Here is a 15,820-nt window from a genome sequence, read left to right as displayed (position 1 = left end):
CTAACACCCAGTTCATCAGCTCATCCCATTCACTCTCTGTCCTCAGCAGTTGTCATCTGCCTTGTTGTCCAGTATTTTCCCTTCCCCGATTTGCTCCAAATTCCTTTTGCCTGCAGCGGTGACAAACGAGTGCAGTGAAGGAGGATGCGGATGTTTTTCAGTAATCAAGCATAATTTGAAGTGGATTAGTGCAGTTTAATAATCCATCTCGTAAACTACTAACTTTACTACTGCACGTAGAGCTCTTATTACGGCATGGTCATCTAAGATGCCACCCTTTTGCACCATGATAGCAAGTGCTGAGATTCTTTGCCATGCCGACGTACCCCCATACATTTGATTGTGTTTGCTCACAGCTAGAGAGAGTACAAGCGCTTTGTACCCCCAGGCTTCAGGGAGATGCAGGGGGATACAGATTCCAGCCCATGTCCAAACTGATGCTGAAGGCATTCTAGAGCGTCATGGTCTTTACACCCGCAAGGGAGTGCTACCCATGAGGATGACAGTAGTCAGCCGGCAGGTTGGGATGCAGCTGTTTAGCAGGGTGTCAGATGTCCTCCCTGCTATTCAGTTGGTGTGACAGCCTCAGGAAGGATTTGTATGCTACACAGGCTGCAGTTGTGCTTGTTCATTATAGCAGAGACATAAAGGAATGAGTCACTTTACAATGCCTTCCAGAAAGAACTGTTTGTACCCTCAACTCTGTGTTTATTTTTCGTTCCAGTGGATTGTACCAAATATTCATAAATCAATGAAGCCCATAAATGTAAGCAAATCACACCTGGTTATTTTCTTGAACCAAATTCTGACTCATTCAGACCAGTGCCAAAGATAACAGTAATCTATTTTGTTTATTTCTGCAGGAAATAGAGTCCACCCTGCTTACAGAATACATCTTAAAACTAGCGGTGAGTTCAATCTGCATGCTTTGGATTCAGGGGTTAATCTGATGTGCATCTATGAGAAATGTTCCTTTGGAATAGAAAACAAAGGAGATTTGGGAATGCCAGGGGTCCAGTAACCATGCTAAATGTAGTCCCTTCTAGCTCTTTAATCTCTCTTAGGGTTTTGTATTGCTGCCCATCACCATAGCATCTGATTGCCTTCCATGTAAAATCAGTAGCAATAGTGAAGTCCCTAGTGGACTTCATGGAATCTCTGGCACGTCTCACTTTTTGGAGTCAAAACTTTATTTGAAGTATGGTATTTTCTTTTTTTTTTATTGTTCTGAGTACGGGTTACTGGGCAGAAGAGGGTATCGGTGTTGAAGATTATTGGGTACAAGGGGGTGCCAGTGTTGTGTCATTCTTATGGTGGAATTACTTTTTTGAAGAAGAAGGTTTTGCAGCATTTCTTGAAGACCCTCACATTCTGGATTGGCCCAGTCTCCTCTAGGAGTTTATTCCATAGGCAGATCCCCTCAGTTGAGGATGGTTTGTCCCTACTTCTCATGTGCTTCGTTCTGGGCTCTGTGATCTGCATTGTCCCAGAGGAGCACAGCTGTTGTCATGGTTCAAAGATCGAAATTCAATCTTCGATGTAACTAGGGCTTGAGCCATTAATTGCTTTGAAAATAAGGACCAGTGGCTTAAATTGGCAGCAGAAGCTAACTGGGAGCCATGGGAGGGGCTTGAGCCCTAGCCTGATATGCTCACAGCATCCTAAGCCATGGAGAAGGTGGGCAGCTGTATTCTATACCATCTTGAGCTTGGGCATGGTTTTCACATTCTGCTTCAGATACCATGAATAACAGTAATCCAGCCTGTAGGTGACATGTGCATGGATCGGTATTGGCAGGTCCTCATCTGGGAGGAGGGGACAAAATATCCTATAGTGAGCTGGAGTGAAAACCCTGGTGTTAGGTTAGCAGTTATTTCTTTTCCACAAACACTTACCTCCCTCACTGATATGTGGGAAAGACCTCCACATCCCTGGTGGAGCCCTAAACCTTCCTCCACTTTCCCCTGTTTTATGCTACGTCCGTTCATAGCTGGGTAGCGTCCCCTTCCAAGGCCTGTCAACAGTCCCCATGCTTCTGGCCAAGGAGGCCTAGGCAGCATTCCCTTTGGATGCATTAACACCATGAAAGGTTGCTCGTCAGTGATGAAAAGGCCCTCTCCCCAGAGGTTGCATGCTCTGGCTCCATAGCACTAAGCCCCTTTAGTTGTTATGGCAATGGATTGGTATCAACATCTTTGTGTTTGCTTTAAATGGATTTAGTACTTGTGGAAGATGCCGGCCTGTCAGTCCTGGAGATTGACATACTTTGTGTATCCAGTTGAACTGATGTTGCACAGGAAGGAACAGAGTCCAGTTCACTCTTAGCTGGGTTGCTTCTGCAGAGCTATGTCCCTGAAGTCAGCAGTTATGATGCACGCAAAGGGCTTAATTCACCTCTCCCCTTCCTTCGTTTTCCACCAAGAAGCTCCACTGATTTCAGTACAGTTACTCCTTATTTACACCCATGAAAGTAAGCAAAAAATCAGGATCAGGAAACAGATCTGTTTGAGTAAATCCAGTTTGACATGATCACTTTTCAGAATAGCACTGCGTTTTGTCAGGATCTTAAACTGCCATCATGTTCCATTTGATCATATCTCATCTTAAACTAAACTGAGAGCAGAAAAGGTATTATGTGGTGTCCTATATTTGTTAGTGTATCAATGGGAAAATGTAACCCTTCGTTTTAGAAAAAAAATACAAGGGGTGATATTCCCTTGATGTTCCCCTGGGAGTTACACATATTCACTGATTACATTACTAATTGCATTCGTTTTACTGAAGTTGTTATGGGATTGTACTAAACAGCAAAGCAAAGACCATTAAAAAGTGCTGCTGCTACACTCCCATTGTGGCAGATGTCTGGAAATTTGAAGTGAAATCCAAGCCCAGCTGAAGTCAGTGGCAAAACTCTCACTGATTTCAGTGAAGCCAAGATTTCGCCCTGTTTTGTTTACTGCAGTTTTCTAGGAATAGAAAATTGCAAAGCTCCTCTGTGAATTCCTGGGAGACAAACAGGGGGGCTGGAAAACATGCAAAGAACCAGACAAAATCAACTCCAGTCTAGATGTGTGTCAGAGAGGATGGCTTAGTGACCTAAGCATCAAGTTCGACTTAGCTAGATTCCCTGAAATCTTGAGGATTGAAGCCCAGAAGGGCCAGTGCCACCCTTTACTCTTCCAGTGTACTGTGGATAAATTGAGTTTTGTGCAATTTCCCATGTGCAGATCTTTCAGATGAAACCTCAGAAGCCAAGATCCTGTCTCTCCTGAATAGAGATTAAAGATCTCAGGTCACTTTTAGAAAGTCTAGCGATTTGTCCTGTATCCTTGGCCAAAATATCCTCTTCCACCACTGTTACGCAGAATGCTGGGTCCCCCTCATCTGCCGTGCTACCTGAGAGCTAGCAGTCGTTCAGTGGAAATGTCTGTCTATACCATTCTCTAACTTGTAAAGCACTTTGGGATCCCTCAGGATGAAAAGTGCTATGCAACCATAAGGCCTGGTCTACACACAGATTTTGTACCAATATAATTCTTTTTGGTTAGGGGTGTGCTTTTTTTTTAAACTGAAATTGTTATTCTGGTTGAATCCTTAGATTCAGGTATAGCTGTAGAAAGGTGCTTTGTACTGGTATAGCTTATTTCCCTTCCTGTCTATAGTAAAATTTATACTGGCATAGCCCCTTAGTGTGAATGCAGGGTACACTGACAGAAGGAATTTTTATGCTGGTGTAGAAACACCATCTCCCCAGACAACGTTAGCTATGTCAGCAGAAGCACTCTTCTGTCGGCACAGCAGCATCTACACTGGGGATTTTATCGGCATAGCTAAATTGCTAGGGGCTGTGGCTTTTTCACTGACGGAGCTATGCTGGGATTAGTTTTATTTAAGTGTAGACCAAGCCTAAGCGATACTGATAAAAGCACCTTTATTCCAGTCTAACTGCATCCACCCGTGGGGGGTAGTACTGCTACACGGTGCAGTTAAAGCGGTATGTCTTTTGTGTGTTGACAAGGCCTAAAATGATATTATCTCTTACAAGAAAACAGAGAAAACAAAGCATTGAAGGTGGGACCATGGTTAATGGATGAGTATTTCCCTGTTGGAAACCTGGGGGGTACAAGAGGAATGTATTTGATTCATTCTAGTTCATATTACATTTTTATCCACACTGAAGATAAAAAATCTATCCTCCCCCCCCCACACACACACACACATTGAGCCATCCCCTCAGAGCACGACTCAGTCCAGATCTATGAGGCGCATTGGCACAACTGCCTGGAAAAGTTTGTCCGTCCTCTGCCTGACTCCAGCCAGTTGCTCACTCTCTCAGTATTCACTAGGTTCAATTCCAAAATTACCTCATTACACACCATAGGCCCATATAGTTTCTCAGTTTCCTATAGAAAACCTGCCCTGCATTAGTCTACGAGCTTTATTTATATTTGAATCATTTTCATGTGTTTCTTTATATTAATCATATTTAAAAGCCTGTCTCCATTGCGTCACTTGCAACTGGATACCTTAAATCCAGGAGAAGGTAGCTCTCTTTATGAGAGCAGTTGCTGTGGCAAGGGCCAGTTTATATCTGATTATATTCAAGCAGTGCTGGAGGAGTGTCAGTGTACTGGAGGGAAAGATTGTTTTTATTATGTTCCCCACACAGGTGCCAAATCATTTCATCTGGCTGATCTTTTTTTATTGGTACTTTCACTCCTGCCTCAACTGCCTTGCAGAACTGCTCCGATTTGGAGACCGGCAATTTTATCTAGACTGGTGGTAAGGTTTCTTCTACCTCTTGTCAAAACAGATCGCTGTTGCTTAATAGAATCAGACCGCTATGTGTCATGCTTAATGTCAATGGGGAGACTGTAAAATTACCATTCCAAAAAAAGAGGAATCTGATTGGCTGGCAAAGGTTCTACCTGTACAAGTATCTAGCATGACTGACTGGAGTTCTGTAACTGATAGTCAATTAGCATTGTTAGGTAACAATGGGGCTGGGAAAAGCAAGGTAAGGAATTTAAAGTACAGATGTAGATGCTCTGTTGCTTTGCACCTTGTGCAGTCCTTTACACAATGGAAAGAGGATGTTAAAACGTCACCTAATCAGACAGACAGTGATTTACACCACACTTTGCACGCGTGTAAGTGACATCCCAAGAATCTGCCTCATAAACTTTACAAATATACTTGAACTTTTACCGCTATTTCTGCAGAAATAGACATTGGATCTGTTAAAATAAGATTCAGGTAAGGTCCACAAATCTAGGCTTTACCTTACTTCGGCTAATTCCCTGTGGAAGCAGGAAACGGAAGCCAGCAGCTGAAAGTAACAAGTGTTTTGGCATCTGTTTCTTGTTTCCACTGCCATTTGCACAGGAGGTGGGCTTGTGAAAACAAGATACAGGAGAGTTCTAAAACAAAGTTTAAACCATTGTCTGATTTTTCACTGATCTGACCTCTATTTCCAGAAAAGCTGGTAATGTCAGTATCACTAGCACCTGATAGGGATTCCAGGGGCTGGCTTTTCCTGGCAAGATCTAGTTTGCATAAGTAGCTCAAAAGCCTGCAGTACACCTCTACCCCGATATAACGCTGTCCTCAGGAGCCAAAAAATCTTACCGCATTATAGGTGAAACCGCGTTATATCGAACTTGCTTTGATCTGCCAGAGCGGGCAGCCCTGCACCCCCGGAGTGCTGCTTTACCGCGTTATATCCGAATTCGTGTTATAGCGGGTCGCGTTATATCAGGGTAGAGGTGTACTTCAGATTGGAAAGGGATATTTTTCATTTAAAAAAAACAACTTTGGGTTCTTTTAAAAAAATCAAATAGTTATTTAATTTCCAATCAGACAGTTGTACCCAGACATGCCTACTTTGCAGGTACTGTAGTTGAATTCTCTGTGCTTTTGGCTTTCAACCTGGTAAAATGACACACTTTCCTGTGTATTATTATTTATCATAGAATACAAAGTAATTATTCTGTTGATACTCATTTCCTAAGCATTGGTACAGAAAATACTTTAAAGTTGTTGGCACACAGAGATGTTAGTTACAGCCTAACTCTGCTGCTGCTGAAAACAGGTGCAAGCATGTATAGAGTTAAGCAATGAGTCATGGCCTGCAGGGGTGGAAGGGACGTTCTGCATACTGTGGATGGATCAGGCGACATGAAGCACGAATGATTTCAGCCTCCCAAGAAATGGCATAATCCACCCGCAGTGTCTGAGTGGATTTGCGAGATACATGTTATGAAAGGGATGTAAAGAACCATGATACTTTGGTCTTTGTTGAGCATTCAGGAGGTGAATTCTTTTACAACAATCAGAAAGATGCATGTATAGAAAGGGCTCCACAATTTCAGCTGGAGGCAGCAGAAGGAGCAGTTGGCAAGGCTTGACCTGGTGCTGTCTACAGGAACCAGTTGTGCATGTTTAAGGCATTGGCAAACTAAGCATCAGCCATGGGCCCAAATTCATGGGGCAGGGCAAAGGGAACCCCCGAGCATGGGGTCACAATGCCACTCACTCAAATTTGGCCTGGTCGTCTCCTCTCCTTCTCCACCCATCCTGACAGGGCGGTGACCAGGCCAAACCCGAGTGGCGCTTTGACCCCAGAGGCCAGGTGCCTAGGGCTCATTGGTGGGTTGTCTGCTTGTCAGTCAGGATGCCCCATGTCAACTATTTGACAATGTCATTCCTGCTCTGCCCTACTCCGAGGCCTAGAGATGCACTTTAGGAGCCTTGCATCCTTCTCCCGTTCCCTCGGTTTCAGGAAGGATGATCAGTGATTACATTTCCTGCTCTCCAAGGACAGAGACTGCCCTCCCCAAATGGCTTCCACTGGTACCTATTTGTTACCTAATCACAGAAACAAACTCCAATAACCCAATGGCAAGTCACTACCCCCAGGGACAAATACTTTGTAAGTGTAAATATTAAGCTACCGCATTGCCAACCCCAAGCGTTCAAAAATCATGAATCAGGCCTTTAAAAACATTAGATTGGCTCAAAAATTAGATTTAAAAAAAATCAAAACTTTCGGCTCTTTTTATTTGCCTTTCTGGTAATTGAGTCTTTAGAGTCCACGTTTTCCATTTTTGCTCTGCAGACATCAGGGCTAGAAACTTACTTTTTTTTTACAAAAAGCTGAGATTCTCCCATATTCATATGACACACACCAAGTATGAGACTCAGAGACTGTGTCATCTCATTGTAAGCTCCATGTGTAAATTCTTTGTAACTACAGTATAAATGAAATGTAAGCTAGCTCCATAAATACAGCATTCAAGAGAACCACGAGATGATAGTCACTAGAGTATCATCAGGGTAAGTTCCATTTGTATGCATAATCTTCTGTTGCTGGTATAAACATTGTCAGGAAAACCAGAATGTTACACTCTAGAAGAGTGGGTGAGAGGCAGGAAGTGCAGTAGGTGGTGGATACCTCTTCATCATTTTCATTGACTATCCACCTATCTCAGATGGCCAAAGCTGTAAAAGGGAAAGTAGGAATGGCTGCCAGTTAAGTTAGGTAACACTGAAAAGTTTGAAGTGATATGCTCTGCAGCCTCTGCACAAAAGTATGAGGGATTCACGCTGATCAGGTCTAGAAGATACAAGGTGTGAGATCTGCAGGAAAAGGGGGCTATTTTCTTTCTTTTTTTTTTTTAAATCGGTTTGCCATTCTCAGTCATCCTTTAAAATCTCTGGAGGAGGCATGCTCTTTTAGATATTGAATTTAGCTGAAATAAAAAACTACTGGCTTTCAGGGCTCTCTCTTCCCTGTATGTTTCCATACCCAATACCTTAGCCTTTCCTTTCTACAGTTAGGTCTGATAACTGATTCATTGACAATGAGAGACCTAAAATATTAAACTCATTGTCACAGTTCAAGGCAACTGCACCTGTATTTCCCCTCCATGGCCCCCCAAGGATATCCACTTCAGGCTTCCAGCTCCCAGCGTCACCTCCCTCTCACATCTCACTCCCTTCTGACTAGGGATTTTAAGGCTGCACAGCTCCCTGGCTTACATGGAGATATCCCCAGCAAGCCAGACTGCCTAAAAGGCCAGTGCCTGTGCTGTCACATACAGCACTTAGTGGTTTCATAGTTTATCAGAATACATCATGTGTAGGGCTCCGTGTGTGTCACGGAGGTCGCGGAAGTCACAGATTCCATGACATTTTGCGACCTCCGTGACTTCTGCAGCGGCCGGTTTGGTTGACCCCAGGGCCGCCCAAGCACCTGGCACCGGGGCCAGCTGCTCAGGTGGCCCCGGGGCCAGCTACACTGGCCACTACTGGAGCGGCTCTGCAGCCAGCCGCTCGGGCGGCCCCTCAGCCAGCTGCTGCTGGAGTGGCCCTGGCCCTGGGGCCAGCTGCACTGGCCGGTGCTCTGGTGGCCCCGGGCAACTGGCCCTGGGGACTGCCTGAGCAGTGGCCGATGCGGCTGGCCCCGGTGACTGCCTGAGCAGCATTCCCGGGAGCAGCAGCTGGCCCTGGGGCTCCCCTCCACAGCGGCCGCCGGATCAGTGGCTAGGCCCCCGGGGCTCTCCCTCCAGCGGCGGCCGGAGCAGCACCCTCTCCCTCCCTCCCCCAACATTCAATCATGGGTATTTATGGTATAAGTCACAGACAGGTCAAGGGCTGTGATTTTTTGTTTCTTGCCTGTGACCTGTCCATGACTTTTACTAAAAATACCTGTGATTAAATCATAGCCTTAATCATGTGTCATCGTTAAGTGTGAAATAATTGGCTCCCACGCTCTAGATCTGGTAAAAATGATGGGCTTACCACTGGAGGGATATATGCATGCAAATCACCTGCAGAGTAGTTACATGTGTGAGTAAGTGGATTGAACTGTACAGTACTCCAGGGTGCACTTGATTTTTTTTAAACCCTTCTACTGTAAATAGCAAGCACTGCATTTATTTCTGACTCCAGGGGTTGCGTTACAGAGAATACCAAAGCCCTTATCCGGAGGTTATTTCAGGAGTGCCGTGGAAAATGCAGTTGTAATCAGCAGATTGACTGAGCTGCATTTTGATTTTTGGTGAACCAAAATTGGTGCTGAAAAATGTGTGTCTGGTAGAATGGGTGTGTGCCCTTCCTTCTGTGCTATACAAAGACGTCCCTTCTGCTTGTTCTGTTCTTGTAGGAATGCAGACTCCGTCTTACAGTTCTGGTCCAGATGGAATATCCCTGCCCACAAGTGGCTAGACAGGTACAAAAATGAGTTCTGCATTTTTCAGTTCAGATTCAGTTTCATTTAGGAATGAAATATTGCTGCTGGGAATCAATAATAATAATAATAACTGATTTTCTTTGTGAAGGATTAAATCACCATGAGTGGGTCTATTTGCCTGCTGTATCACATCAGTAGTTTTGCTGGCTTGAAATTTAACTCTGAGGCATTGCAATTAAGCCTTGACATTTAGGCATAATTAATGGGTGAAGTTTACATTTCAGGTGGTTGTGGAGGAATAGCAGGGTGGTGGAGGAAATGTAATAGTTTTGTTAAGTTCAATGCTTTAAAATAACTGTAAGAATCTAGCGTGTGCTGCTGAGAATGGGATCTTCAGGAATAATACAGCAACCCCATAGACCCCTGTCCCCTCTGCAATTGCAGGGGGTTCTGATCTGTGCCGTTCCAGTTGTGGGGGATGCAATTTGGGAACCTCCTCCTCATCAGGGAATGTGGAACCCTTTTGCATCACAGACCTCTGCTCCATGAGGCTTCGCCCCAATGTGTAGATGGTCAGGGATGGGCCAGGGAACGTGCAGTATGGTGGGTCTGCCATTCCCAGTCGCTTTCCCTATGCACATGGGGTATATTGGTGGCTGCAGTAGCAGGTTGGGAGAAAGGATTCCTTAGCACTGAGATTCCCCAGCATGCAGCCCAACTATCCCAGCTGTACACTGGCTCTGATCTGGTTCTACATCTCAAACAAATAGTCTGTGTCTATTCAATGTCCATTGAAACTGGTAGCTCTTATAGTGCCGTCTGGTACAGGTTGAAAAGGCTGAACAGGTGATTATGTGTTCCAGCCTAAAAGCCTTTTTAACTTTGGAAGGATAAATAGTGACCTCTTAGTCCACTGGGAACCCGTAATATTTGGGGCCTCTGCTAAAGTGACTCCTGCTCCCAACGAAGCCAGTGCTACTCCATTCCCACGTTACCTGGGCATGACCTGACAGAGTTCCTTGCCATGATAGTCCTGTGCTGCCTAAGTCATGGTAGCAGGGTAACCAGTCTGAAGAGCTTGTGAGCTTTCTAACCCCGACCATGCAGAGAATCATACACCCTGAGCTCCTTAATGCTGCCCACCACCAATGTACTGTGCAAGAAGCAGGACCACTCTTCTAGGTAAAAGCCATTGCCAAGATTTTCAAAAAGGGGGCTCTAAGGTCATATTTAGGCAGCGAAATAAGTGGCCTGATTTTGATTCAGCTGACTTCAATGGCAATTACTGGTGCTCCGCACTTTTGAAAATCAAACCAGGCCACCCCTTTTCAGTACCTTAAATATGAACTTGGAAGCAACATGAATAGCCCATTCTTGAAAATCTTGGCCTCTTGGTGTAATTATATTTTTGATGCATGTTCATTAAAACATATGGAGGAACCAGTAAGCTACTAAGATCCGTGTGGAAGCTCACAGAACGCAGGAGAACCTATGGAGGTTGCAACTTACCTTCCTAGCAACATACCAGCAACAGCCAGTTCAGTGCAGTTACCCTTCTCCCTAGCTCCTTCTGTCACTGCGTAGGGCTAAAGGGCAGGAAACTAATGAACAGTACTTTTGTAAGACAGAATAGTTTTCCTGTGGGCCAAACTCTGCACTTATTTACTGGTGTAAATCTGGAGTATCTCCACTGATTTCAGTGGAGTTACTCTGGTATAAGATACATATCTAGCTCTGTCGGACTAATACGGATATTAATGGCTGACTGCACCAGGAAACAACGTAAGTAACTCTTTTCCTTTTGGCTTGTGTCCATAGACATGTATACAGGCCCTTGCTGCATCACGGCTATGACAAGTGGCAGGCCCGAATGACAGTATTCCTACTCTCTGCATGTTTCTATGAGGTAGGTCACAACAGCACTGATCTGACCAGTTCTAAGCACTAGCAAGGGGGCACTGTCCTGAGACCACAAGTGACTGTCATTGACTTTTAACAGATCACTCATTTAAACTGAGAAATCTACGAAGATTCGACTGGTCTCTTCAATAAGAGTCTCTTCTACAGACCCCAGTCTGGGCTGTGTGTCCTGGGTACGCTAGCTGAGAAGCATTTAGCATATGGGACTAAATGTACTGGCGATGTCAATGGCAGTGTAAGTTAGACAGAAAATGGGTTGAAGTGCCAAAGTAGGCTAAGCTTCACCGGTCTGGAATCCATCAGGTGTGCACAAGGAGTCTCATTCCACTTAGGCAGACAGTGACCCAGGGCCTCGTAAGGGGTGTGGCTATAAAATGGGGTGTGGTCAGTTAAAAAGGGGGCATGGCTGGAGGAAAGAACTCCTGAGGCAGGTTAGCAGGTGTAGACATGCCAACTTCCCAGCTTAGAAAATTTTCTGGAAAAATTAACTCCTAGAATATGGGACTCTTTCCCACTGACAAATGCGTCACTAGTAACTGATGATCCACACAGTGCTAAGGGTGCACAGGTTTCTTTGAAGGCCTGTGCCGCTTTCCTCGTTCCCAGTTTTCTCCAGGGCTATCCCTCATTTCAGAGCTGAACGCTAGCCCTGAGGGCCTAGGGAATTCCATTGTTGTAATATTTCATGACAAAGGTTCTGAGTCACTCTCTATCCTGCACTGTCACTGTGAGCCCCGTTCTGAAGAGCCTGCCCGGGTATCTGCTCCTGTGGACTCACGCAGCCTTGGGGATAGTAGAACAGCCCTATTCCTGCAGACGGTGGGTGGCTACATGACCTGTTACATAACCCACCTGTCACAGCCTCTTTTGCCTCCATGACCAGGGTGCAGCATAGGTGCAGTTACTGCTGCCCTAGACATCCAGAAACACCTGCTTTAGGACTGTCCGAGATTGTCATGGGGGAACTAGGCACAAGGCTGACAGGCCCCTGGCCAGAGACAGCCCAGCACCTGTGCAAGCCATACTGCTGCTGCTGCATGCAGGGACGGGGCCAGAGACTTCCCTGTGTATACTCTTGGTTCTTGGCAGTTAGCTGCCCGAATGACTGTGCTTTAGAACTAGACAGAGCACGTGAGCTCAGGCTGATGCCAGCAATGCTGGCTGTCATGTGCCCCACCCTGGTCCCTATGGTCAGTGTACTAGGCTGGTAGTTCTTTACGAGCTATGCATCTCGGAAGGCTTGCTTTCCCCTTCTTCTCTCCTTTGAATATGAAGGGAATTTATCAACATCATTCCTTCCTCAGGAAAAAGTCCTATTGAAGTCATGTCAGGATCGGGCCCTTCACACTCACATATCCACTGCTTATTATAGTAAAGAGCAGAGTCTTGTAGTCTCATTCAGGGCAGTGCACCTCAGAGCCTCGCTTTTGTCTTTTTCAGTATCTAATTGCCATCCCACTGAAGATGTTCCGGTTTTGGATGTTTTTTGCTATGGCAGCCCAGGTATGCTAAGATGGAAACTCTGCCAGTGAATGTAAATCTAACGGGGAGTGGTTACCAAGCTCTTCGTACTGTTGCTGCTAACTAGCGAGGATCTTTATAATTAAGGCTTGAAGCTTTTTAGTTTAAACCATGAGTAAAAGCTTTGCCAAGCCCAGGGTTTCTGGTGAGCATTGGGCAGGCATAGTTCACGCTGGGGAGCTACATTACAAAATCTTTTTGAGCTGTCGCTTTCTGACATGCAGTAAAGATGCTAAAAAAAACCGTACCCCAGTTTTATTTTTATGGCAAAAAATGTCAAACATCAGACGCCTTGGCTTATAAACCCATCACAGAGAAATTTTTCCTTGTTCTTTGGTTTCTCTGGTATAATGTTTAGAGCCATTGGCAATCTGGGAAGAAATGTGCCAAATTCTGCAGTAATTTAACCCTGAACAGTTTATAAAATCTTTTTAAGCCAACAAGAAAAAGCCTTATTGTGGTCTTGTAACCAGCTCAGTAAAAGTCGCTCAGGCCACCTGTTCTACACTTTAGCTCCACCTGGTTTTAAAACCTGTTGAATTTTGAGGGTTAATTTCCTCAGTGTAACAATCGCTCTTTTGCTATGATGGTTTGTGTGGTGCAGAATTTGTTCCCCCCCTGAAATCTTCTTATTTAATCTCTCCCTGCCTTTAAAAACCATCTTCAAGCCCTTCTGTTCCAACAGTGACTTTTAGTTTGACATCTGTTGGCTCTCTGTATAGGACCTTTCCTTCTCCTTGTGACTGTTCAGTTGTTAAGTATTAGCAGGTGGTCTCTTTAATGATTTTTTAAATTGTTTTATTATTCTGTGCACAGGCCCAGGGTACTTTGGCAAAGGGACGTGTTAGAAATAAAATGAGTCATTGTTATATAAAAGCAAATTCATTTTGAACCTGTTCTCTAGTTAAGGGCACTTGCACCATTTAGAAAATGGTAGGAACTACTGGGAAGAATATTGTTAGTGACTTGGTGTTTGCTTCTCCCTACAGGTCCCACTGGCTTGTCTAATGAAAAGGCTTTTTGGTGGTAATTTTGGCAACATCTTCATGTGGATCAGTCTGGTCTTGGGTCCTCCCCTCATGATGCTCTTGTATTTTCATGACTATTACATCCAGCACCATCGGAAGGATTCAAGCTGGAGACTGTTTTTTTTCTAATCGACCCCAGTCCTAGTTCCCTTGTGCTCTCTGTCTGTCTGTCTTTATGTACGACAGAGGCACCCAGACTTGGCTCAAATTAGAACCACAGATTGAAGCCACCCTTTTCTTTAATATGGGAGAGGTGGCCCGGGCCTGCAATGCTCCATCTGGCCACTAGGAGATAGAGAATTGCATGGTGGTCTCCCCCGCATATTGAAGACCTGTGAACGCAGAGCTGTGTGGGCCACATGTATTTGTTTACTTTGGCCACCTCTGATCCCTTTGTCTCTTCAATAGAAAGTTGATCTTTGGCTCCTGCAGGACTGACTTTAAAGAAACCTGCACAAGGTCCCTGAAAAGTCTGGTAACAGCCCTGGAGATAAATATACATTGTAGTAGATGCTCTTTATTCATATTAAAGTCCTGCTGTTTATGATAACATCTTGCCTGGGAAATGCATTTAAGAATCAGGTAAAACCTAATACTGTTTCCTCACTTTTTTCATCCACTGATTTAAATGGGAGCGTTGAATTAATGAGGAGATAATGTCAATTGAACAGAAGGTTGTCACCGGAGAATGGGCTCCCGCAGCTAGATAAATGCAAAGGTGAAGCCAAGACATTTCTGTTCGCAGCAGGAGACGTTGAAGGTTTATTAAAATCATTCTCTTTCTCTTATCCCAAGTGACTGCTATATAGTAGGTATCATTATTTTGGGCCTAGCTCTGCCACCCTTACTTGTATTGAACACTTCCCTTGCTCCTCAAGTAGTCCCAGTAAACTCCAGGGGACTGCTTGCAGAATGCTGTTCTACTCTCTGGAATTAAGGGTGGCAGCTCTGAGTCCTTTGTATGCAGTAGTGGAGTGGCAGTTGCTAATGGATGACTAACTGCTTTCTGACTGCCCTGAATGCATCACAACTTCCTAAGGTGTGGGTTTCACCCTTCCCTTGCAGGACAGAGAGCCTCCTTCTGTCTCCAGACCTGTGTGGGGAGGGAACGGGGGGGGGGGAGGGTGGAACTTGCATCACACCCCCCATCCCCGTGACCAACCCAACTGAGGCTCCAAGTACAGTATTCTTAAGACAAAGAAGTTGTGTGTTGCTATTTGGAGGCAGTGAAGTGGGTGGAGCTAGAAAACGGCCATTTGGCAGGGAAGTAGCCCCGAGGCTAGCGAGGTGCCTTGCCAAATTCAAAGGGATTCTCCCCAGAACACTGCAAGTGAGGAGGCTTTGAGGATCAGATTTCACACATGATCAGTAGATTGTTTTACCAATAGGCATGTAACAAGGATCACCTGATGTACTAAAGGGAGTTAGCTTTCACAGCGCACACAACAGTAACCAGTAGGTGGCCAAAGGATCCCTGTTCAGGAAAGCACTTAAGCCCTTGCTGAACTTTACAACTTGGGCTTAAGTACTTTCCTGAAGGAGGCAAAGCTGTTCTGAACCTGCCTGGCCTCATTCTTTGTCTCCCTTGCTGCACCATATAGTGAGGCCAACCTTTTCAGACGTGGGTGTCTACAGTTAGGCATCTGATTCCAGGTTTGTTTATTACTGTCATTCTTTGTATTACCATAGTGCCTAGGCGTTCCAGGTGCAGACCAAGACCCCCTGGGGCTGTGTACTGTACCAGCAGCACAAAAAGTCAGCCCAGCTGTAAGGAGTTGACAGTCTACAGCAAGAGTCAATAGATGGGTACGGACAGGGGAGCACAAGGAAACGGAGGGACAGGATTCAGCATGATGGACAGGGGTCTCAGCACAACAGCAGGCTCCATTAGCCTACATAGGTACCTGTAGCGGGGCAGTAACCCTGCTCCTGCCCTGGAGGGCTTAAAACAGCCCTGCGAGAGGGCTGTGGTGGGAAACCAGTAAGTCTGGGCTGATTGGGGAAGCAGCCACAGCTGGGCCACGCCCCAATCAGGCCGCAGCTGGCCCTATAAAGGGGCTGCTAGGCTGGAGCTCAGCCAGTCTCTCTCTAGATGCTGAGAGGGAAGGGCCTGGCTGCTGGGAGCTGAGCAGGGTACCTAGAGTGGAGTAGGGCTGGG

At 45.4% G+C, this 15,820-nt stretch overlaps 1 protein-coding gene across 4 annotated transcripts in view; it reads left to right on the top strand.

Moving 5' to 3' along the window:
- LOC128848703 (diacylglycerol O-acyltransferase 1-like) overlaps positions 1 to 14,212 on the top strand; it is a 45,364-nt gene extending 31,152 nt beyond the window's left edge. For all 4 annotated transcript variants that reach the window (XM_054048796.1, XM_054048793.1, XM_054048792.1 and 1 more), the window contains 7 exons: positions 725 to 766; positions 864 to 908; positions 4,670 to 4,782; positions 9,167 to 9,232; positions 11,012 to 11,099; positions 12,554 to 12,616; positions 13,624 to 14,212. In XM_054048796.1, the coding sequence (XP_053904771.1) occupies positions 725 to 766; positions 864 to 908; positions 4,670 to 4,782; positions 9,167 to 9,232; positions 11,012 to 11,099; positions 12,554 to 12,616; positions 13,624 to 13,791 (585 nt within the window). In that variant the 3' untranslated portion in view covers positions 13,792 to 14,212. The remainder of the gene's footprint in view (positions 1 to 724; positions 767 to 863; positions 909 to 4,669; positions 4,783 to 9,166; positions 9,233 to 11,011; positions 11,100 to 12,553; positions 12,617 to 13,623) is intronic.
- The last annotated feature ends 1,608 nt before the right edge of the window (positions 14,213 to 15,820 follow it).

This window comes from Malaclemys terrapin, chromosome 14, assembly GCF_027887155.1.
Source record: "Malaclemys terrapin pileata isolate rMalTer1 chromosome 14, rMalTer1.hap1, whole genome shotgun sequence".
Lineage (NCBI taxonomy): Eukaryota > Metazoa > Chordata > Testudines > Emydidae > Malaclemys > Malaclemys terrapin.
Note: the sequence above shows the minus strand (reverse complement) of the source record. Positions and strands in the feature narration are given on the sequence as shown.